The sequence below is a fragment of the Dermacentor andersoni genome, chromosome 7 (assembly GCF_023375885.2).
Source record: "Dermacentor andersoni chromosome 7, qqDerAnde1_hic_scaffold, whole genome shotgun sequence".
NCBI classification, from domain to species: Eukaryota; Metazoa; Arthropoda; class Arachnida; order Ixodida; family Ixodidae; genus Dermacentor; species Dermacentor andersoni.
The window spans coordinates 122,310,546-122,334,779 of record NC_092820.1 but is presented as its reverse complement, the minus strand read 5'-3'; the positions used below and the strand labels follow the sequence as shown (position 1 = coordinate 122,334,779).

Sequence of the window (24,234 nt, the reverse complement as noted above, 5' to 3'; positions counted from 1 at the left end):
TCCCCCTTGAACGTGGTGGTCTAGGATTAGTACACCTCTTCGTCAGGCAAATTGTTTCTCGCCTGTTTTTCTTTCGAGACAGTGACCATCCGTTCTTGCGTGAAATGTTGCAACTGCGTTTAGTTCATTATGTTCCTAACATAGTAGTGTCATCAAATGTCAAAGATGTCCCACAGGCTCCTTGGGGCTTTCTCAAGGAGGTTGTTGACACATTTCTTTTCTTGAAAGTTAGATTCAGCCTGCAGTACGTGTTCACAGCGAGTCGAAAAGCAATTTCTGCGGCACTGGTTGACTCTATTTTCCCAGATCCTTTGTATCGTGCACCTTATTTAAACCGACCTTATCAGGACTTACTTAAACGCGTCCGAAAAATGTGTGTGCCTCCTGGAGTAAAAACATTTTTTTAAAAAATTACATTCGGAAACACTCCCTGTTAAAGCTTGGTTGAATTCGAGGGGTTGCTTTGTGCCGTGGTCAACAAACTGTCGGCTCTGTCCACGTGTCGAAACCATAGATCACTGTTTCATAGACTGTAGGGACGCTGTATTTTTTTGGGACATTCTCCAACGGACGCTTAAAAAGGTCATTGACATGACTCCATACTCAATTAGGTTTCTACCGTTTAAGGTTACAGGTGGTCCTCCCTATGACATGTTCATTATACTTGGTTTATATAGCCTGTGGAGAAGTAGACTCTGTGATCGCCATGCCGAAAGCCCGCGAACTACAAAATCATTCTTTCGCGAAAGTGCTGCGTATGTAAGAAGTGTGTACGCTGTGCAGGAACCTCCGCCAGACTGGATGCACTTGTTGGATGCATGTGTGTGTTTGCCCGAGTTTTAAGTGTGTAGTTGTGTCCACTTTGTTATACACCTTCAGTTTTCTTTTCCATGTAATAAAGAAAAAAAAAAAAACGAAACGGAGTATAGTGGTTAGGATACCCGACTCTCACCCAGGAGGCCCGGGTTCGATTCCCGTTGTCGGAAAGAAGAACTTTATTTTTACAAAAATTGCCCGGCTGTTTTGGTTATGGTTGGCCTCAGGTGGCGGCTCGAAGTCGCCACCTGACTTTCAGCCGACTTCTAAGATATGCCGCCCGAAGTCCTTGGACTCGGGCGGCATTGGAAATTTTTTTTCGCTATTTTTTGTTTTATTATTTTCTATAGTACGCAGCAACGGGGTGCCAGATTAGGTTAGGCCTACGGCGCGCGAAACAGACGGTCTCGCCACTCTCCTCCCTTCCGCTGCAGACCTCGTGCCTCCGTCGCTATAGCAACGCGGCGCATGCGCAGTGAGGTTGAGATCAAGTGCAAAACCTCTGCCCGTTCTCAACCTTCTGGGTGATGCGTCACTTCCGGAGAGCGCGCTAATAGTGGCATTCTCGATTGCGGTATCAGCAGTCCGCGAGCTTTCCGTGACGCATTTAAAACGCGAAATTTTGCATGGACGCTGCTTTATGCCTAGGCTTCTTACACGGTCCGAAATTCGTTGGTCTTATAAGCTGCATTTTTAGACCACGTTTCTAAATATGCAAAAAAGAAAAACTTGCCCTTATCGCGAGCGGAAGCTTCATAAGGCAGAAGTGACGCGAAAATGAAAGACGGGCGCGAATACCCTTGAATTTCTCGCACCATGCAGCTTTTTCGTGACGTCACGGAGTTTGAGTGTCTTACGGTCTAGTTGAGTACTCATCAACAAATAATGATTACATCGCATATCCGACGTGACCTAGAGACGCAACACAGGAACCTTTGAGGTCTTTTTATGCACTAGAGGGGGGGGGGGGGGGGGGGCATTTCAAGAGGCAAGGAAGTTTGGTTTTTATTTTCTCCGTTAGTTATTGCCATTGCGCAAGAGTTTACACAGTTCACCTAAATAAACCAATAGTTTATCTTTAGTGTGCTTTTAAAATGATCGGCAACAAGACCGCTGCAAAGCTTTCTTTTCACTCTTTTTATTACTCTCATTATCAAATGCACTTTCGATTTTTGTGTAGGGGAAAGAGAACAGGATGTTCAACAACACACATAAATCCACGAACAAACTGATCGGGCAAACAACGCAGTGAAAAAAAAATGAAAATGCGCAAAGGGGAGGTGATAACACACGTGTAGATGCCGACCCGGCAAGGATGTTAGTAACTTCAGAAAAGTACACCGCGCGGTAACAGACCACCAGTACTGCTTCTAAGCCACTCGCAGAGGCACACTGACCGATACACATAGTATAGATACTCGAAATGTGTCGCACATAGATATAATATATAGGCAGTGCTCCCAAAGGAGAGCGCTTCGCGATTCATCTGAAGAGCGGCGTCGGAGCGCAAGAAACCGCCAAAAATCGTCGTCTGCTTCGACGCGTCTGTGCCGCGCAGACGATCGGCACTGTTGTGCAGACGACCCAGTGCAGACGTCGTCTGCACGAGGACGCCCGCCTCAGCGGCTGCGGAAATCTGGTGCCGCAGTCCGTCCCCCCCTCTCTCAAAAAAGAAAAATACGGCTGTCGCTAACGTCACCAATATAAACTACTACCTATCACAGATGGGCGTTCTTCGGTCACTTCAACACGACACACGAGGTGCGAGGGGGTAGTCTAGCAGATCGATCAGAGAGTGGACTTCCAGCTTGAAACATCAAAGGAGAATAAAATAAAATAAAACGGATTCAGAAAGCGCCCAGCCGTGTCCTTTTTGCGTCACTTTAGCGGAGCCTCGTCGGTTTCCTAAATGGCGGTTTGCCGCCTAACTCAGTCGGAAGAACACTTCGAAGAGACGGTCGCACCAGCAAATGCGATATGCGATGGGACACAGTAAGCAGCTACGGAAAGCCAACGGTTGGTGGTGGGCGGTAGAAGTCTCGGAAGATACGTCTCAGGTGGATCACGGGACATTCCTGCCGCACCCATTTTGTTTTTAAAGCAATCCACAAGAAACGTACCGCGCGGAAGGCGAACAGGCGCCGAGGTCACGTCTGAAACGGCAAATAAACGGGCGCCTTTCGATTTGGTCAAGCTATAAGCGCTAACACAAAACTGAGTACAGTACCACAGCGTACAGGACTATGAGGTCCATTTAGTAGCGAGAAATGCCGAAGTTCCAGATAGCTAGCACACGAGTTACGGGGATGTCGACAGCGGGGGAGGGGGTGGTCCGAAAGTTTAACCTGCACCGAATTAATTGCGGCGCCCTCCTGAAAGCTCCTAGTCGCACTTTTGATCGATTTGGCAGTTTGGGCACACCGGAGATGGGGCGACACCAAGCGGCCAGGGTGTCCCGTCCGCCATGTTTTATACCCGCGAACCCGGCTCACGGCAGTTGCACAGCCGAACTGCGCACTTTCGAAGCGCACGACGCGATGGCACAAGCAGATTGTAGCGACAGCTCGCGAGTAATAACGCTGCCACGTCGTTATGCTACCAGGTACACTTATACATCCGAGAGGCGCGGACGATCTTGTGCACGAGTCACGCTAACTCTGGGACGAACCAAATTTCACCATATTGCCGAATTCGCCATCTCGTCATACGCGATTGGCTCACGGGGCTGCCACGGCCCGTCTAACTAATTGGCTGAAGACTCCAAGATGGCAAAATTTGAAAATGTCCAAAATACTGGGCAAATTAAAATTCCATTGTTTCAAACATAACTTACAGCGCATACATAGACAAGGGACCAAAAGAACGACGAAGCGCTGTCTTCGTCATTCTTTTGGTCCCTTGTCTATGTATGCGCTGTAAGTGATTGAAACAATGGAATACCAACTAATCCGTATCCAAACCTTGCTTAAGTATATTAAAATTCCGCCATGTTTGTTCGCGCTTAGAGCCAAACAGAGGGGGGAGGGAGTACTGTATTGCAATCTGATTACAAGAGGGTAAATTTGCAGGTATCACGCCGTGGTGCAAATTGACCCATAAAGACGGAAGGAGTGGGGATGGTGTGCTAACTTCAACGCCAAAGTGTTGTACTACATGTCGGGACACAAACGGTACTAACTAGCCTGCTAGTGTTGCGAGCTGCTGCTACATCCTCCGTGCCATCCTACCCGCCTGCAAAACACTTCACCCATGACAAATGCATTCACCGACTTGTTGCAAGATCCGTGCGCGACGGAAGTGGCATTTTGCCGCGGAGCGCGATCATTCCACAATGGTTCAGGAAAACTCCTTACTACGGTGCCCAGTACCGAAAACCCTAATCTCGTGACGCAATATCCAGATGTCTTGACGGACGCGGCCTGCGACAAGTCGGCATTTGCCGTGCACTCTACGACACCGTTTGCAGCAGGCGACGCTCTTATGACACAAACACTGTAAGCAAACGAAGCAGACGCAATGAAGTGGGAAAGCGATTCACCTAAGGCCGAAAGCACAGGGGCATCGAAAGCTGGCGACCGATACCGTCACGTCTTCGCTCGTCTGTCAAATGACCTAGGACTAACGCTTCACCGCACGCGAGCCCTAGTTAACGATTTACCTTCTCCAGGCTAAACGCAGCCGATTTTCCTTTGCACACAAAGCAGCAGCTAGATTCGCTGAACAAAAACCCGTAAGCAACAAGCTTTCGCTGTGGGTGTGAACAACTCGACCAAGAAAAAAAGAAAAGCACAACAGAAGCTGCATCAATCCGAAAAGACAACATTGCATCATTCTGAAGGACAATGCCCCAGTAATCAATTTTTTTTGCACTGTCCCTCACAGCCGCGCAGTATGAAGAGTAGGGGCATGTGCCCCATTCCACAGGCACAAGTTTATGCTGGGCCCACCGTCTTTAGCACTGTAGGAGAAAAAGAAAGATCCACCACAAAGCTAACACGCAGCAAGCAAGCAAGCGACACTGCAGCAAACACCACAACTGTGCACCAAACACACCGCACAAGCACAAACCAAAAGGCTACCACTAGGAAGCTTGGAGATGTCAAAAGTCCTCGAAAGTGGGCCACACAGCATGAGCTGCAAAGTCTCGTGAACCCACCGAAGTCGTCAACGTATGGCTCAAAATACTCTCAAGAAATTAGGGCTGTAGGGCTTGCGTTTCATTGGCAATTCGCGGCGAGAACTACCTAGTATCGAGTGACCCACACAAGGGTTGCTTAACGGCCGTACAAACATTTCGCACATTCCCAAATGCTTGGTCTCTGAGGTGCCATTGGACTTCGAAACCAATAGAGTGGCAATGTGGTTCGGCACACTTTTCTCCACTCTTCCTGAAGAGCGCGAGGACTACCAAGCAGCCACGTGAATCCAGGGTACCTAAAACTCCCTAATGGGCAGGTGCTAGGGGCTGAAACAGAAGGAAGTGATTTCTGTCACATTTACACAGAGGTCTATATAGAGTGGACCCTCATATGGAACACAGCTTAGAAGACTTCCAAGTCCTACAACTACGGCTTGCCCCGGTGGAGATGGAAGCAACAAAGAATGGAACACTTGCATAAAGTGCCTAATGTCAAGTTGAATGCAAACAATTTTGCAGCAGTTCCTGTGAAGTCACAGATGATGCACTGGCCATTAGCATCAAAACGGGCTAGCCACCCCTGTTATGTCCACCCTGCAGAGTTCTTTAGCTTTCAGATACAATTGAACCTTCATATATTGAACATGCATATAACGAATTATCAGATATAACAAAGTAAACCTAGAACGTTACTCATTACCATTATTAATACTGAATATAACGAAAGTATTTTTGTATCAGACAACTTCATTATAATGAGGTTCAACTCTTATCTGTATGTATATTCTTAAAAATTGGGCAGGTGGATTGTTAAAAATAAATATGCGGGTCTGTACCTTTAGGGACACATCCTCAAAACTACAATGCAAATGGAAAAGACACGTAACACATAAGGAAAAGGGGCAAAAATCTACAGGCTGGAGAAGCATGCAGAAAACAGCAGAATGTGTATATATTAAAGTCCTTGTGCAATAAAAAACAAAAACCAAGATGGGGTGAAAGAAGAATCTAAAGTTGCCAAAACTAACAATTTGATGACTGACTAACACAGTATGTGCATTTTTATATACTCTCATATATATATATATATATATATTTATATATGTATTTATATATAGATAGGCATCATCTCATTTGCATAAATGCAGGGAGAAACGGGATGACCACCAATCCCGGGCAAACCTGACAAAAAAAAGGTGAGATTATAAAAAAAAATTGCTGTGTGCTTCTTTGTACAACGTAGGGTAAGAAATTAAGGCATGCAGCAACCTTTCAATGAAACGGAGGATGAGAATATTTGAATGGCAACAGCTTGCTGCAGTTAACGAAGTTCGTTCACACAGCTGTGATTCAAGAGCGTGGCAGCAGCAGATGGAAAAGTAACGTGCTGTTGAACTGCAGCTAAGCGTTACAAAAAAAAGAAAAGAGACACCTAGGTTTTAAAAAAGCTAAAGAACTCGCACACAGTGGCTTCAGAAAAAAAGAGAAAGGCGAGTGTATTTCACAGCAAATTATTAACAAAAGTCCTGACACGAAGCACACCCCCTCCCCCCCCAGAACTTCAGGCAAACTAGCGCGAGGACACCGCTGAACCCAGGGGCTCCCGTGCCTCTTCGAATCGCTCGTGACGGCGATAACACATTGATTCAATGTTGCTCTTGCCGTTTCCGCAGGGTCACTGCTAGTGGAACAAAGTTCATGCAGAGGCACAACCTCCACTTGTGTACGCGAGTGCTTTCTGACAACACAGCACATGTCCCAAACACTTACGGTGCCACACGTCGTTACTTTGTGCTGATTGAAAATGTCTTTGGAGGACAGCCTTGCAACACAGCAGTTGACGGTGGGAATGATGACTGTAGATTTGCTCCTGAAGGGTGACGATAGATGCTGCTTGTCCGGGTTTGATCGTGATTGGTCCGCGTTCAGTTCACAGGACGTGCTCCCAACTTCCGGCTGTCGCATTTGCGCCAGGCTTCAGTCTCTCCCCGTGTGTCAACAGTCTGCATTTTTTTTTTTCTTTCGCATGAACCAGGAGCGGGAAGATGGGACATGGGGTGAAGGTTGAATTCAGAACTGGTGGCATGTAAATGGCTCTGTGTGCTCCACTCGGAGCACGATTGGCGCTCATCTTCTTGGGCAAAGACATCTGCTGCGTTTTTCCTGCGCAAAGCTTTTTCAATGCTCCGGCTTGGATCAACAAGGGCCGACAACCTTTCTTGCACATTCACATATGAAAGAAAAAATACTGCATCAAGTCAAAAAAATATGAAACACTTTTGCAAGAAACAACACACGAGCAACTTTGCAAGTGACAATGGGGATGCAACGAACCCACTGAAAATAAGCAACCGGCCACAAACTGGTGCAGCTGTTTAACACAGGATCTCACATCTAGTGAGAGCAACAAAACAATTTAGTCGACACAAATACATTTAGGAAGATTCTACGAATGTAACATACATAGAGCCGACATGCACATACGCTCGAGCGCTTCTCTGAACTGATTGTGCCTTTCAAGTGTATGATGAAAATTTTACCTCAACATGCGTGCACTGTATTGACCGGCTCTACAATGCTTGACTTCCAATATTTCCATAAGTATGCCTGTCCCCTCCAGTAGCACTTCGCAAATGAAGGGTCCCAAAAGAAGAGGCCATTGGTCAGTAATCAGCACAACATACTTACAAATATATGATGAAACAAACTGCCCAGGTACATGTATTCCAGAACTACTATTACTGCTACCCACTGCAGCAAACCCGAAGTCCTCAAATCACAACGAACTAGACTGTGCATGGGGCTTTTGATCTGGTTATGTTGCTTTTTCTGTAAGTTGCCTTTAGACTGAAAGCTTTAGCTTTGTTCATACCCAGATGTACAATGTGCTATAGAAATCTCTTAATGCAAGCTCACTGGTTCTGCAGGAAGGATGGAATAAACAAAACTGCTCAATGTGCAAACAAGAACTCTGCTGCATAGGAACAGCACATCTTAAGATCAGCACTTAGTTTTGAACAGGTGTGACAAATGATGAGTTGGCAGCAACTTATTTAACTTTGGGCTCTGTTCAGATGGACTGTACAGTTTCTCTGTAATCTCTAGCTGTGCATGGTCACTGGATGCACCTCGAAAGGTGCCCATAACCCAAACTGCAAGTACTTGCAAACTTGCTTCCACTTCTCATTGCACTGTATAAGGGTGCCTCCGCAGCACCAAACCATACCTCTGCTGACGGCAATGAAAGCGGCACTCGAAAATCGACAGTTGCAAGCTGCAGCATGCTTCAACTTGGTGACTGGCGGGCCCAGACTGTCTTTCCCAACTTTCCCTACACCACAGCTCGGCTCCATTACTTCGTGTCACTGCTGCAAACATTCGTCGCGTGCACCGCTGTTTTCAGCGATCAAAACGGGAAACTACGAAATGACATCCGAGTGTATTGCCCAGCCCAGACAAACAAAAGGAACCCATCATGAATGATGTCCACGGATGAACAGAGAGAGTAACAGAAAACAAACAAAATGATGGAGGTGGAACACGGGAACTGCCATGGGTCACACCGCTGTGTCGGAATGCGTCATCCGTTGCCTAAGCTGTCCTCAAAGGAGAGAAAGGGGTGTCCTTGGTGCACAACATCTTCAGGAAGGGTTCTTGAGGATGCGCTTTTGACGGAAGTCGTACACGCGCCGGCAGAAGAACACCATCTGCGGGTCCATTCGACCTGGAGGCAGCCTGTCACGTCGAGCGTATCCACCTTCTTGGTCTGGCACTACTGCCATCGGTGGCCGGATCCCTTCTTCAAGCATCTTTGCTTGAGCTCGATACCTGTGAAGCAAAGGAAGCGACACGTTTATTGAAATGCTTGCCTCACAACTGTAAGAGTTCTTTGAAGCAAGAAAGAGAGTAGAACATGTGTTAGGTAGTACCATATTTACTAGTGTAAGGCCCACGCCTTCACATTGGGGCGTGAAAATTTTGAGGGAAAAAAGAAAGTTCCACGAAGCATCGTGCGCACCCACGTGTGTGGCCTCGAAGATCACACTGGCACGCTTCTTGCGACGTCGGAGGGCACTCCCTGCATGCTGGTTATGTTTCTTCAATATGCTGCTAGATGGCACTGTTTACTGTCCTGCCAACATAGACATTGCTGTCGTGGTATCCCGTCTGGTCGCGATTACATGGGGGCACAGACCCAGCATGATTCAACGGTATCTGCTGTGCTGGACCGTGCTGTTTACCAGATTGAGCTGTGTGGTGTTTATGGTACATTAAGAAGCCATAACTGCAAGAAGTGTGCGTGTGACTGAATCTGTGGCGTGCGGTTTCATTTGAGGCTGTTGTTGAGAGCTCCAAGGTGACAGAAATTTCAGAGTAACGGACAGCACAGAAAACGACCGGCTTTGGGAGGGCACTGGTGAGGCAAGCACGTAAAACGACGAGGGCAGCAGACGCAACAAGGCCAAATGAGTAAAAGTGTTTATAGTTGGCTGCGAGTGGTTGTTATTCTGCGTAGCAATCTGAGCGCAGTTTGAGGCTTTGGTGAGTAGCCGTAAGCTTACCTCGTGCGGGACAACAACTGCACAGAACGCACTGAATAAACCAAATTACAGTTGCATAGAATGTAGTGTGCGTATTCATATAGCTGTTTCCCAAGTGGCGCACTAGGTTTTGGTGGCACGTCAGCAGTGTGAGAAGTCCCGGTCCCATAGTAGTCCCATAGCATTGCCCTATGCATGAAACAGCATAGGGGGCTATTTGTCGCCAGCCCGATTCAAATGGGATGCCATTACCCACCACCACCACCACCATCATCATCATAGCTATGAAACAAGAGGCAAGCCCACTTTATATTTTGCCCCTCACCTGCAGTATTCGGCAAAGGTCAGCACGTAGCACTTGTCCTCGATGCAAGCGACACTGTTGGCGTCGCGGTGCTTGGAGGCAAAGATCTCATCCTCCATGTGGTGCGACTTGCGGCCCTGGTCTGTGTGCTCGGGCCGATAGTACCACAGAAGACTCATCATCATCTCGCCGTCGTCCGCATTCTCCCACAGTGCCGCCACTTTGGCCACAAATGGTAGGTCGATCTTGCGCGGTCCCGATCGGAGTAGCACGCAGTCCCGTACCCGGATTACATCACCCTCCACGTGCCGCATCGCTGGGAAGCACAGCCGGAAGCGTGGGGTATCCTCGTTCTGCCCAAGAGAGATGACAATGCTTAGAAACTCCATGCACTACAAGACGCACAGAAACACAGTCGAATGTTGATAAAATGAAGTAGATATAACATTGGGGTCTAGACTTTGTAGCGATCCCTTCTCCAGACGCTAATGCCTGTCGGCACTTTTTGCATTTGTGAAAGGTCAAAGTGATGCTCCGCACCGACAGGTCACAAATTCCGTTCCATTCTACCGCCATGATCTTCATAAGCTTATTTATGTCCACTGATGGACAAAGGCATCTCTCGGTGATCTCTAATTTTTTCATTTTTTTTTGTACCAGCTGACACCATCTTATGCCTGCAAATTTACCGATTTCGTCACACCACCATGTAGTTCTATGCAGTCCCCGACATCGCTTTCCTTCTTTTCACATTCGTTCTTTCACTCACACAGATCATCAGTTACCTATCTGCTCCACTATTACATGACCTGCTCAGCTCCAACTAGAATATTGACTAGCCCCCTTTGCTCTTCAATCTATAATGCTGGCTTCCTGCCTTAACATTACAGATATGATTGTTTGTTGCAACGCTCATCGCGCAGTCCTTAACTTGTTCTCTAGCTTCTTTGTTAACCTAACCCATCAGAGGCATCGTGCTCAGGTTTGTTTCGCATGTAACCGATTATTAATTTTTCCCCATATGTATGAGTGTGTACGCTTGTAACAAATATCAGATATAACCAAGGCATGTTTGTGTCAGACATGACTCAGTCATAACGAAGCTTAACCACATACTGTGTGCAGCAAATAGCCTTTTGCGCTACCTTTCTGCATGCACATTCTACTGAGAACAGCATTGCAGCAGCTTTTGCAACACACAGAGCAGTTCACTGAATCATAAGCACTCCGCCTTAGCAAAGCTGAAATTCACGTTTGCCGTGGAACACGCGCCCTGCAATACTCTGTGGCCGACTGTACGCACACTCGACAAAAAACTTGTCCTCGTCGCCACTCACATTCATGACGACGACCCTCTGGATGGGCTCGCCGTCCCAAGACCACCCGTGAGCAAACTTCCTCCGTGGCGGTCGCTTGCTGTTCAGCAGCAGTTTTGGGGGAAGCACTACAACGGGGGTCTTGCTGCCCTGCAGCAGGGAAGAGTTTTTTGGCCCCGCCGCACCAGACACAGAAGACGACTGCACCTTCTTTGCAGTCGGCTGCGCGGTGCCGGCCGAGCCGTTCTCCTTCCGCGGCTTGCCCGGCGGCAGGCTCGCGGCATGTTCACTCACACCACCCTCACTGTCGTTGGCAGCGTTCGTCACGACAGCACTTTTCTTGCTCGCCGCGTGTGTCGACGTCGCAGATGCGGAGGAAGAAACCTTTTCTGCCGTTTCGGACGAGTCCTCGGTCGGAGGGGCGGCGTCCTCTGGTCCGACGGATAGCCTCAGCCTCTTTTTCTCTGCGACTCCCACGGCTGCCACATGGTTTGGAAGAGACTTCTTGAGGCCGTTTTTAGCAGCCGACAGGCACACCTGGAGCGATATCACGAGGAGAAGTTTGAAACGCATGTAGGACTGGCTTACATGAAGACAAACTTCACTAATTACACAGGTGGATTTAAATAAATACTGACATGACCAGTGACTATTAGAGAGTATGCCGCTCACATTACCACCACTTCCCCTGATTTATGTACCCAAAAGCATTTTGTAACGGAGAGGGGAAAAAAGAACTAACGCTCAACGACTAACAGCCTTTTCTTGACTATTTCTTGTGCATTTTTAACCTTTGAAGGTTTTTGCCATATATGTACAGCGGCGGTTTTCTGTCCTGCAAAGTCTTTGCCATACGAGCACAGTTTCGACCCTCCGTTTGAAATTTGCCACAACGACGATGCGTGCTCACTGGGAGGTGCTGCCACCTCTTAGGACTTGCAAGAAGCATTTGAAATTTGTGCTACCTTCTTGCGGAGAAAAACAGAACTGATTTCTAGCTTCAGCGCGTCGCGCAGACTGCGGCAACATTCCTCTTACGGTTTCGGTTTCACCGCGCGATCGCAACAAAGGCGCGCGATACGTGATTTTTCTCTTGGTCGGCACTCTCCTGCAGGGGTGGCAGAAGTTGATTTCCACCTTTATTGGCACTGCTCTTGTTTATCACCACCGCTCACGAGGTATTCTAGCTCTCTGTGGCGACGCACTTACGCGAGAGGGTGCCTCAGACTTCTGCCCAAGGCAGCCGCACGCAGAGAAGATTTCACATGTGTGCCAACACAACTTGTCGCTCCAAGGGGAGAACAGACAAGCATTTTAGGTGTGCAGACTGCGATAAGGCGCCGTGCGCAGACCCATGTTTGCAGTTCTGAGTGATACCGACACCAAATTACTACTCCCAATTTTTTTTTTACTATTTATTCCCGACTTTATACATTTTGTACATTCAAGATCCGCAATAAAGTAATCTGACCACCTGGGAAAGTTCTTTTTCAAAATAATTCGACCCTCAAGGGTTAAGCACGAACCATCTGCATTACAAGCTCCACTCAACCAATCTCCAAAAGAATGAAGAGCTGGGCGAGATTGCGCATTTTGGGAAGCACATAAGAGACAAAGGATGGGAGACAACATGGGCGCCAACTTGCAGATCAAGCTGGTTCACTTTGGCTCCTCTCCTACAGATGCGGATCACAGACGCTTGACATCTGCTTTTGGCATACAGGAGCAAAACTGCAATCTTTGTGCGTCAATGTTTTTGTTTACCGATTTTTGGCAATTTCTGTAAAATATTATAGGCCCTAAATCAAAATGGTGCATCCAAGAGTAGGCAAAATTCAGTTTTCTCTCCTTATGCAGCACACTATACATTCAAGTCTGTTCAACAGTTCTCTCCTTTCAGTTCTTCTGGTGCATTTGAACTGGGAACTCCAAGCTGACACCGAGCTTACGTCCACAAGTCTGCCTCTCAAACTAGAAAGCTTGAACGATCTGACTGCTGCAGAGACACCAGTAACAGTCACAATGAAACCCTAAAATTGAATTCCAGTGTATAATGTCCCAGAGGAACTCGCAGGCTACGAGTGATGCTGCAGTGGCGTGCTCCATATTATTTCTGACTACCTAGAGTTATTTAACATGCACCTAAATCTAAGTATGCGAGCATTATTGTATACTACCCCATTGGAATGTGGAAGTCAGGGCTGTGAATTGAACCAGCCATCTCATGCTCAACATCAGTGCATCATAATAGCCACTGAGCCACAAAGGCATGTCGCACAAACCAAATAACCGAGTCAGAAGGTTAGGAGAAACCAAGGGGGAGGCTTGATCTGTATAAGTTACAACTATATTACGCAAGCAAACAAAAGAATATCAGAGAAAGCACTAGGGAAATTTCGTTCAATTGAAAACTGAAATGCGCAAATAATAAGAAAAAGGGATATGAAAGGGAATGTAAAGACAACATGCTGCAGGTGGGAGCCAAACTCGTGTGTCTTTTGCATAATTAGGCATGTGATGATCGATCTACCAACCGAACTTCCACAGTGCCCATCCTCCCCTCCACTTTGTGTACTAGATGTAGCTATGGCAGTGTTAGCCAGTGCCACTCGTGGTCACGAGGTATGGCACGAGGGTTACCGTGGTGGCCACTCCATGGTAGAGCAATTGCCCGCATACTGCGGAAGATGTTTGGCTCCCACCTGCAGTAAGTTGTGCTCCTGTTCAGTTCTATTTTCCTTTGCCTCATTATTTCGGTGCTTCAATGGAAAATACAGAACAGATCATCACGTAATGGCTATCGCTTCAATCGTTAACACAAAGTGGTACCTTATCTGTCTCACTGGTCTTCAGGAAGCTCCGTTTCACAGTCTTTGCCGAAGAGGGCTTTTTGTCGGTCGTTCTTTCCTCTGCCGACGAGGCTCGGCTCAACCTCTGTTGCGCTGCCACCGTGGCCGTCTTAATTTGCTTCTCCACACTCCTCGGCCTCTTCTTCATGGCTGCCACCGGCTCTATAGCTGCGATGTTCGTCTCTGACTGCAGCGTTGTTGCCATGGGCTTCACCGGTGGCGGCTTGGGCGCATTCTGTGTCAGGACTAGAGGCTCGACCACAGACAGCTGTGCCTCCGGCTGGAAGGGGGTTGTCCGCGACTCGCCATTGGCCCCGCCGTCCTTTCCTGCCGCTTTGGAAGCGTCTGAAAAGTCGTTACCCTGCGACGGCGACTTTGTCTCCGGTGGTGTCACGGGCTCCGACTTGGGCACAGTCGCCGCAGACGCTGTCGTCGACATCTGGTAAGAGTTGGAGGTTGACTGGGGTGGTGGAGCCGGAGGCGGCGCCACAGCCGATGACGAAACTGGGGGCGGAGCACTGGACGAGCTAGAGGCAGGCTGAGGCTGGAAAGGGGGCTGGGTGTGGTAGGGGCCGGGCCGATAGGGCGGGTAGCCCTGGGGAGGAGTGGGGCCTGGGGCTCCGCTGCCCCCCTGGGGCTGTGGTGGTGGACTGCAAGGCATGTGTTCCGAGTAACAGTGCTGTGGAGGGGGTGGGGGGCAGAGGGGGGAAGGGCAGTGAGGAGAGGGGAACCCACTACTGGGCGGCGGAGGCGGGGCAACTGGGGTGGGCCGGTGCTGCGGGTGGTACGGCACGGGCTTGTGAATGAGGCATTGGTCGTGTGGCGGCGGCTGGATCAATGGCCCCGCAGGTTGGTAGTAGCTGGGCACTGGAAACGCAGAGAAAAAAATCCCACCTGAGGGTCCAGTTCAGTTTATGGGAGAACTCTCAGAATTCCATGCAACGTGCACATTGCACTTGGGCCAAGTTTGATGGCGTCTGATGATTGACAGCTTCCATCCCCGCAGTTCCCTCAGACTGCACTAAACTACTCGTACCATCTTTCAAATACACTTTCTACAAATAAGATAATTCCCTACGGGGATCGTCTAGTCCGGCCTTACGCGAAAGCAGAAAACAAGGAAAGGAAATTATGGCTGTTATCTGTCGAAACCTAACTGTCCTCAAGACGGCTTGTGATGTTACGAATTGCATTTCATGCAATGTTTCGTTTTACCACATGAACAATGTTGAACGTGTTCAGTGCTGAACTGCAAAGAGCAGAGATGATCTCACAATGAGACAGAAAAAAAATCACTGACTTGCATGCCACAAGTGCACAGTGCACACAAACATGCAATGCGCGAGAGAAAGACACACATCAGAAGAACCTAAATTCCTGAAGCTGCATGCACCCTGCCGACACATCTAATTGTATGGCTTTTGTCCGATTGTAATAAAAAAGAAATCAACTTATTTCGCTCATTGCATAGCAAGGGTTTGACTTTGGCAACCTTGATGCCATGAGGGAGCATGCATGGTTTCATCAGCCAGTTGCCTGTTCCTGTGCTGTGCCTTGCCTGTGTTTAAAAGGATGTCTGCCACGCCCCTGGCCAACACTCCCATGGGTGATCTACACATAACATCAGAAGTGAGGACGGTTGCCAGGGTAGCCTAAATTGTAAACTGGCAGTCGGTAAAAGCTCCCACCACCATGGCAAGTTATCCATTTCTCCACTTCCACCTCCCTCTACCTTACTATTTCTACCATTTCAATTAAACATGTAAATTAACTTCCCCTGTGCTTCGCTGTCTATTTGCTTCGTATGGTTGAGCCAAACTCCGAGGGCTGGGGCAGTACTCACTGTACTCTGCCTGTGGGTACGGCACCGCATGTCCATAGTGGGGCACGGTGAAGGCACTGCCGTAGTGCCGATGCACGGGCGCCCCGCTCATGGGCATGACGTGGTTCACACCGTAGGCAGGAGGAGCAGCTGCCGAGCTAGCACTGGCCGTGGGCGGGGGCATGAGCGCCGCCGCCGCCGCCGTTGCCATGGGAGGCGGGGGACCCGTCAGGGCGGGCGGGTAAGACGGTGGACCATAATACCTGCAAGCGCATTTGAAGTGCCACGTTGTGTCACTCGTTGCCGAAAATTAAAAGGGGAGCCCCGAAATGCTGGGTCTTTTCAAAACTCATGCTACATGCTGGAATGAATGCAATGGCGTTCAGGTATGCTTACAAAGAAATCTTTGAAAATAAGCTTAATACGAACGGACACGCAAGGAGTTCAAGATTTACTGCCCCTACTCCCCCTCAAACTCATTAGGTTCTCTTGGCTTGAGAGGTGCCAACAGCAATGCCCGGCCTACTGCAGCATTTTTTTTCCTGTGGTGCACTTGTGGTAAACACTTCAAGGTGGGCCTCCGATAAAGGTGTCTGGGAGCGACACAGCGGGAGGGGCACATCTGAGGCCCAAATGCAAAAAAATTTTAGTCCCCATAAAAACCACAGTTTCGTGTAGTGAAGATATGGAGCAGCCTCGGCAGAAAAATTGGCGAAAATCGAAATGTTTTCAAATGACACTTTAAAAGAAAGAAACAAAAAACTGCCATTGCCGTCTCTTGGAAGTGACATGTGAGCGAAAATTTTTAAAATGAGGATGGCTCCTCAGACTGGGCAGTGCCTGCAGCTGCCCGTGTCATGACAATACATCTTGGAGAGCTGACGGGCTGCGATTTAAGTAATGTCTGCTGACCAGCACGTACACGCGTCTGCTTAAAGGAGTGCTAATAGCATGTTAAACAGCCCTGCAGCCAAAAACGAATTAAGCCAAATCGAAATTTTGTTGCAGTTGGCCCTTACGAACTTGCCTGTTCCCTAGAAGACCTGGACTGGTATGTATGCATTAACGAGCTATTGCTTCTACGCAATTTATGGCCAGGAACGATTGATTGTCCAATGGCTGGCATCTATGGTTTGATGCACTTGCTGCAACGTAATCGCTAACGTCACAGAGGGCGTTTCAAAAAAAAATCTGGCGCTTCAAACAACTCGGGCGGCAGAGAGCCGTCGAGCTTGTGGGCTCCCTGCTGCATCCAGCACATGATTTGGCTCGAACGTTCCCCGCAAAGCTGTCCACAGATCAGGATTTCGTTCCACGGTTAAAAAGTATTTCAGTGTCCCATGGATTATAGGTATATACTATCCAACACAGCTCATGAGCATGACCACGCAGTGAGCAAGTACTGTGTGCCAGCAAAACGTGCGTGCCATTTCACGAGTGTCAGAGACACATGCGGCAAGCTTAACCTTGTACCTTAACCTTGTACTTGTGCTCACTCACGCACAAGTTCCCCAATAACGACAGAGATACCACGGAGACACCGAAACGAGCACAGGTTTCTTTTTTCTGCCTGGCAAATGCCAGTGTTCACACAATTGCTGCCACAAAATATTGGTCTCGTTTGAACTAGGGCTAATACGAGGTTCCATTCCTTGGCTTTGAATGTGGGGATGTCCCCAATAACAATGAGACAGTTTCACATAGTTTGTGTAAGGACTTAGAGAAATACCTTTATGCTGATTTCAAGATTGTGTTCTCAGGTTAAATTTATATGCTATGTGCCATACCATTGGAAACTTTCAACTAAGTAGCTGGTGCATTCAGTGAAGGACTGTCAGAAGTCACGATACTCAAGAGAGGTCAAATAATGGATGGTCCGAGTGGAAGCTGATATACTCCGGACAGATTCTCACAGTTCATGCATAATATTTAACTAAAGCTTTGCTAAGGTTGAAACAGGCTAGGTTAGGTTGAACAGGCTACATCCATATACCTGAATTTGCACACAATATACTTCAACTGCAGTTCTTTCACCACAGCAACTTGATCCTTGATGTGCATCGAAAGCTGCTTGTCTCAACTATTAGCTTCAGCATACATTCTGAACTGCCCACAGTGATGGCAATTTGAGTGTGCCATTTTAAATAGGTGACCAACAGTAATGCATTGAGTAAATACTGAACTTGGCCGTCCTGAAAAACACACCTGCAAGTGATCAAATAAAGAGAATACTAATATGCCTACACAATGAGACAGCATTCTCACTGCAAATTGGTCTTGGCACACACTGCACACACCACAGGCCTGCTGGGAGCTCGGTTTAGCGGAGGCAAGTAATACACATTTTGACAGGTTGAGAACAAAGAGTAGACTGGCTTCATTCCACAGTAAAAGCGGTTTGCAGAGTGGTGGTGGTGGCACCCCTGTTGGGCAGCCACCTCACTACCCAAGAAAGAGCAGGGGGCAATGACCCCCACGTGGAGGCCAGGCGAGGTAACTGAATTTAACAGAAGCGGGGGACAAATCACAGCGACAGATGGTCGCTACAGGCCTTTAGAATGACACCGACACCTGTTAGTGCCCACCCGCCATACACAGACACCTGCAGAATGCTATGCATGCTTTTCATGGATTTCAAGGGTGTGCATCTGTTTTCTAGTTTTAAAAGCCTTTCAAAAATTTTATTCCAGAATTAACAGGTATATTAAAGAAGGAGATGCATATGAATCCTACATTCTGTTATTTGAAGTGGAGATTCTGTGCTACAAAGTATGACTACTCGACCATACCACATGCATAGTTTCACCTAGCTTTTATCGAAACAGCAGATCAACAAGCCTGAATTCGCTCAGGCAAGCCAGAGGTGAAGAATATTTCTAAACACCACGAGTGTTTTCTGGACTCAGAGACAAAGGGAAACAAACTAACCGCGTCATACGCATTTGAACGATTGTACTGCAAGTTGCTACAACCTGAAAACACGCTGCGAGACAAACACTCCATTTCAATTCACTGGAGCAACGCTATTGGCCACCTCAGCACGGTGCTCATTAAAGTGAAAGTATGCTATAGCTTCCACAATGGTAAACGTCACCAATGTTCCTACAAATGTACCCTTCACTTCGGTCCTGTCACTACTATTTACCATTTTGTTGCTCCAAAAACCTGTTTCCATTTGCATCTACTTTTTACAGTAAGCAACAAAATGTTTCCGTTGCCAGGAGCGGCACTTTCTGTCAATCTCTTTCGAGGATGCAGTCATGTTAGCGAGATGTCATGCCACATGGCACAAAAAGCATTGTTGTCTACAGGCGACACCATTCCTGGCACTATGGTGGCAATGCAGCATGCTTTGCCCTGTGTGAAGGACATTCTCGCCCGCATCCCATGCCAACCAAGTCCCGCCAGATCTCGTGAAACCGACCGCATCCCCGAAAGTGATATACTGAAAAGATGGCCCAACTTCAAACAGCCGCCGGTCCGGATTACCAATAGCTAACGCCACGCGGCAGTCTCCATTGCAAGAAATGAAAGCTACGACAGGAGCGCTTGAGTCAGTCTCCAGGCAAAAGACCCACCATGCACACTCCGCGTGCAAACCCCGGTCATACCCCGGTGCCTGAGGGCCCAGCACTGCGGGGTGTGACGACACAGGGCTCGGAGGTCCGCTGTACGTCGTCTGCATCTGCAGGCAGGTGGCCTTGGTGTGGTAGTGGTAGAGGTGTGTGACGCCTTCCTTCTCGCGCCGCTCGTCCTTCACTGCCATCTCCTTGGTGGTGTTGATGCGCACAACTTCGCGGTACTCGCTCACCGCCACGGATGAGGACGATGCTGTCGCGTCGGCAGACGACGACCCCTTGGCGTCGTTCTTGCGCGGCCGCCTCACTACCTCCCCGTGCGGCCCCTTGGGCACGCTGGGCAACACTGGCACTTCGGCCTTCTCCTGCACCGTCTTGTGGACGGTCTTCGTCTGCACTGAGCAGACAACAATCTCCTGCTGATGGTGGTGGTGTACGACCTAGTAAAAAAGTGGATCAGACAGCGATGAATGTTCAGCACAGTGACTTGCCCGTTTATAGAGATAAACCCGTTATAGTGATAAACCCGTTTACTCGCGGACAAGCTTCTACGGCAATGATGGGAAAGCTACAAGGGCAGGGCTTCTGTGCACATGTTACTGCACCCAGTAGCCTGGCCGAGTCTGACAGCACTTTTGGTTTCTTGCAACAGACAGTGCATCAGCGTAGCTTCCACTAGCGACGGTTTCGCATTTGCCCAAACGTGGATGAGGAAAGCATAAGAATAAGCCAAATTTAACACTCAGTGGGGTATTTCGTCTGTGATATCATTAATAAGACAATAGAGAGTTTGCGGTAAGGGGACGCAAGACACACTGCAGCACTGGGGGATGCGAACTCCATTGGGGGCCCTTCATTTTCTTTTGTGCTCACTTTGGGTTCTTTTGTACACACAGTGGTTTGCTACCCACAACACTTGGGTGTGACTTATGTCCCCTAACCTAAAACTGATTTCTCTCCCCGGCTTAAACATATGCGAATAAAAATGTAGGACTTTTTACAAAAGCGCTTTTATTACTTGTGCAGAATTTACCTGTGTAGCTTTATCTTCATTGCCATAGAATACTGTCTATAAATACAGATGACTTCCATTCATTCGACCCTGACGGGACTGACAAATGTGGTCTAATTATGCGGAATTAAACAAGAGGCAGAAAGAATGTCAAAACACACCGCTAATTCACTAGGCGGTATTTGCACTGATTGCAACAAGCCCTTGAATTGAACCCACAGCAACTTCTGTAGGTCCAAAACAGAAAAGTAATGTAGAAGTGACATTACAGCTGCTAAACAAAGCATAAACCAATGTTTTTTAGGAGAGCTTGTTGAAAATTACAAGATGAAAAATATCTCGGGTATCAAGTTTAGAATAAACTAAAAAACATAAAACGACTACATCACAATTCTGTAATCTACACCTAGTGTTACACATCTGAAGCAGGTTTATTATATGCTGATCTGAAGTATACCACTAAATTGTGGGTAGGACTTTTGCAATACCCTCGTAAGCACTGTAAAAATTATCACGTAGGCCATAAATTCATACATCAAGTTTGTCTGCTTGAGATGCTCTAACTGATGCAGCTTGCAGAACTGAGATAATTGTTTTTGGTGCAGAGGTACGGATTCGTAAACTTCGCTGTTAGATTTCTGTGAAAACTTACAAATTTTCAGGAACTTTCATAAATTCAAGGCCACAAATTGAAATTCTGCTTCCTACAGTCACCAGAATTGAACTCTCTCTCTCAAATGCAGTAAGCTTCATTCAAATTGGTCCAGTAGTTGTCCCATATAGCTAAGCATTCCTACATTTTATACGTATTTCAAGAGGGAAATCGGACTGGGCCTCTGCTTTTTCTTAATCGACAATTAGAAATGAGTGAGGAATGAGTAGTAAATTCAAAGAAACTATCGCTGCCTTTCACAGTCATTACAGATGGTTCCAGCAAATTTTTTCGACAGTATGCAAGCAATGACGGAAAGGGGCACCTTGAGTTCGCACGAAGCTGCTGACGAAGATGACGAGGAGGAGGAGGAAGAGGACGATGATGATGATGATGGAGATTCCTTGTCAAACTTGCGGCTACTGCGCTCCCGACTGTAGCTGGCGGCCATGATGGCCTGGGCATTGAGGCTGGCCATGCGACGGCACTGCCGCGTGTCGATGATTTCCACGTCGGCGTCGAGGACATCTCGCTTCCGCTTGATTATTTTACGGGCAACAACCGCAGCGGGCTTCTTCCTCCGTTTGGTCCCCGTGGTCGGCGCAGGAGGAGGCGGCGGGGACTGCGGTGGCGGAGACAGTGATGGCAGGTGGTCAGTCCTCAGCGGCACCAGGGCCTTGCAGTCCTCCTGTGTGTCGTCTGCTTCGACGATGGCCGGGCGGCTCTCGTTCTCGTACAAGATGTGCACCTGCAAATGCAGCAGAAAAAGTTGGCCATGACGCAGAGCTCTGCAACCACAATACAGCAGGACCTCGGTACAGTGAACCAGACTATAACAAATAATCAAATATATAACAAAGTAAGTGAAATGTATGTCAACGATATTAGCGTGCATCGAATATATGCTAATAATGAATATTGGATATAGTGAAGGTACTTTCATGTTCAGTGCAACTTTGTTGTGAGAAGGTTCAAGTGTACCGGTTGCAAATGTTCCCATAGGTCCCATGTTCCAAAGCACAGGCACAGTAATTGGCGAACAGCATGGAGAAGTGTCTTGCCAACTGTCGCAACACCTACGCAGAGCAGAGCAAAGTATAAAATGCCTGTTTTTGATATTTCTGTCAGCAGTGGAATGAAGACTGACACACGGGAAAAGGTGCCGATTGAAAAATATTGCTGGCTTTGGCTACAGTGCATGCTGAAATTTTGTTTTGCAGCTGCGCTGAAAAACTGGCAGTCAGGTGTAAGGATGTGCGAACTGGTTGATGTTCATTACGTCACTAACTCCTTTGCACTGCCGACATGATGAACATCAACCAGCATGCTCAAGTCTAAGCCTCTCTGCTGCTTTTCAAGCACGACGACAAAGTAAGATCTCGGCATGCAGAGTAAATGAAGCCAAATAAACAATATTTTTCAGTCAACACTTTTTCTGCAGGCAAGTTAGCAGGCAATTGGTGACTGCAAGAGAGAGAGAGAGAGAAACATTCCATTTCTGTACAGTGATTCAAATACTAAGAGTTGATCGCATGGTCTTTTGCACAGCCCAGCAAATAAAGAAATGAATCATAAGACATGCCATAGTGAAGCACCTACACATTAATTTTGATGACCTGGGTACATTTAATGTGCACCTAAACCTATGTACAGAGGTATTTTATGCATGCGGCAGTGCTGGAAACTGCAACCAGGGGAGGTATTCTGTAAGAGTCCACCAAGTGGACATGTTCATTTCGTCTGCTGCTGATGCCGCATCTCAGCCCAGTCAATCAAAACTTCAACAGCAGACAAAATGGACATGTCCACTAGGTGGACTCTTACACAATACCTCCCCAGTTCAGCAATACAATTCCATAGCCAGTGGGCTGCCACAGCAGGTCATGCACGTGCAAGAAACATGATTTAAGTCATCGCAAACATTGAGTAAAGAAAAGCTGGCCATTTTGCCAAATATCGGGCAAAGAGAAAAACAGCTATGTACTGGGTGCAAGATGCTAGCGCACCAAATGGAAAGTGATTTTCAAAAACAAATTGACGATGATGATGATTTGGGATTTTAATGGTGCAGCAGCCATGCAGGCTATAATGTGCGAAGCACAAAGAACAAATTGACCTGCTACTATACTCCATTTTATACACACCAGGCAACGTTACAAAGGCTAGACAATCAATGTACTATGCTTGCGGACAACTGTTGTGGCAATGAAGGAAAAGTTACGGAGTTGGAGCGGACGCACGATAGCACTCCTGAAAATGAAGCCACAGTTTCAGTTGCATTCTGTTAAGCCAGGGAACAGAACACATCAAGCTCTTACGCACAACGGCCATTTATGTTGAAGTAAGACATGAATGCACTGCTCAGTGTTACATTTGAATCTCTTTACTTCCTTTATCTTCATTGTTTTGGCTAATGCAAAAACCATAGGGAGTAGCCAGCTGTGCCGATTCAGCATCTGCTCCAAGAAATGGAAATATAGAGCACCGTCAGAACCTGCTGAACAATATTTCTACAGTAACACATGTTCAGAAGCTCCGCCCATGTAGCGTCCCATTCACAAGCACAGAAAGTTGCCTGCAAGTCATCATCATCATCAGCCTATCTGAAGAAGTATTTATTTCCTTATCACAAAACACAGGTAAAGAAACACTCGTCGGGCCTGTAGCCAAAGGCTAGTTGAACGTTTGATAAACAAAATACAGGCAATGCCTTGCATAGCAGCAAGATAATAGGCAACACAGACTAGAACGAATTCACAAAAAAGCAAGAAAAACCAAGCTTGAAGTAACATACTTCATGACAACAATGAATAACATAAGAATGGTATACATAATAGTTGCTATTGTGATTACATAACAAGCAATAACAGCTGTTGTATGAATTACATACCATGCCACAGGAGAGATGAGTTATGCTATGCTATGTACAGTAGAATAATTTGTAGTTTGAGCATATCATAATACAAAGTTCATTATTGCTACATTAGCACAATACACAAGTATATTCACAAGTGAGAATGAAAAGCACAATACTAACCGAAAATTTCATTATTCGCTCAGTGTACTTAAAATTAATTCTGGCATCTGGATGTTTACTGTGACATTAACCAGGTTAAGAGTACTGTTTGAGAGAACTTTGGAGGTTGAAGAATTGATGTTTCACGCTGGCAGTTTATTCCAACTTTTGATACCTGTAAACTACAGCA

At 47.3% G+C, this 24,234-nt stretch overlaps 1 protein-coding gene across 6 annotated transcripts in view; it reads right to left on the bottom strand.

The window, feature by feature from the left end:
* Nucleotides 1-1,938: 1,938 nt before the first annotated feature.
* The window catches only part of Hers (Histone gene-specific Epigenetic Repressor in late S phase), a 262,505-nt gene continuing 240,209 nt past the window's right edge, over nucleotides 1,939-24,234 (bottom strand). For 5 of the 6 annotated variants that reach the window (XM_055072494.2, XM_055072493.2, XM_055072492.2 and 2 more), the window contains 7 exons: nucleotides 21,354-21,776; nucleotides 19,365-19,804; nucleotides 15,808-16,049; nucleotides 13,945-14,831; nucleotides 11,137-11,652; nucleotides 9,821-10,152; nucleotides 1,939-8,782 (listed from right to left, as the gene is read on the bottom strand). In XM_055072494.2, coding sequence (XP_054928469.2) covers nucleotides 8,596-8,782; nucleotides 9,821-10,152; nucleotides 11,137-11,652; nucleotides 13,945-14,831; nucleotides 15,808-16,049; nucleotides 19,365-19,804; nucleotides 21,354-21,776 — 3,027 coding nt within the window. In that variant the 3' untranslated portion in view covers nucleotides 1,939-8,595. The remainder of the gene's footprint in view (nucleotides 8,783-9,820; nucleotides 10,153-11,136; nucleotides 11,653-13,944; nucleotides 14,832-15,807; nucleotides 16,050-19,364; nucleotides 19,805-21,353; nucleotides 21,777-24,234) is intronic. The other variant, XM_050181109.3, reaches the window with a different exon arrangement.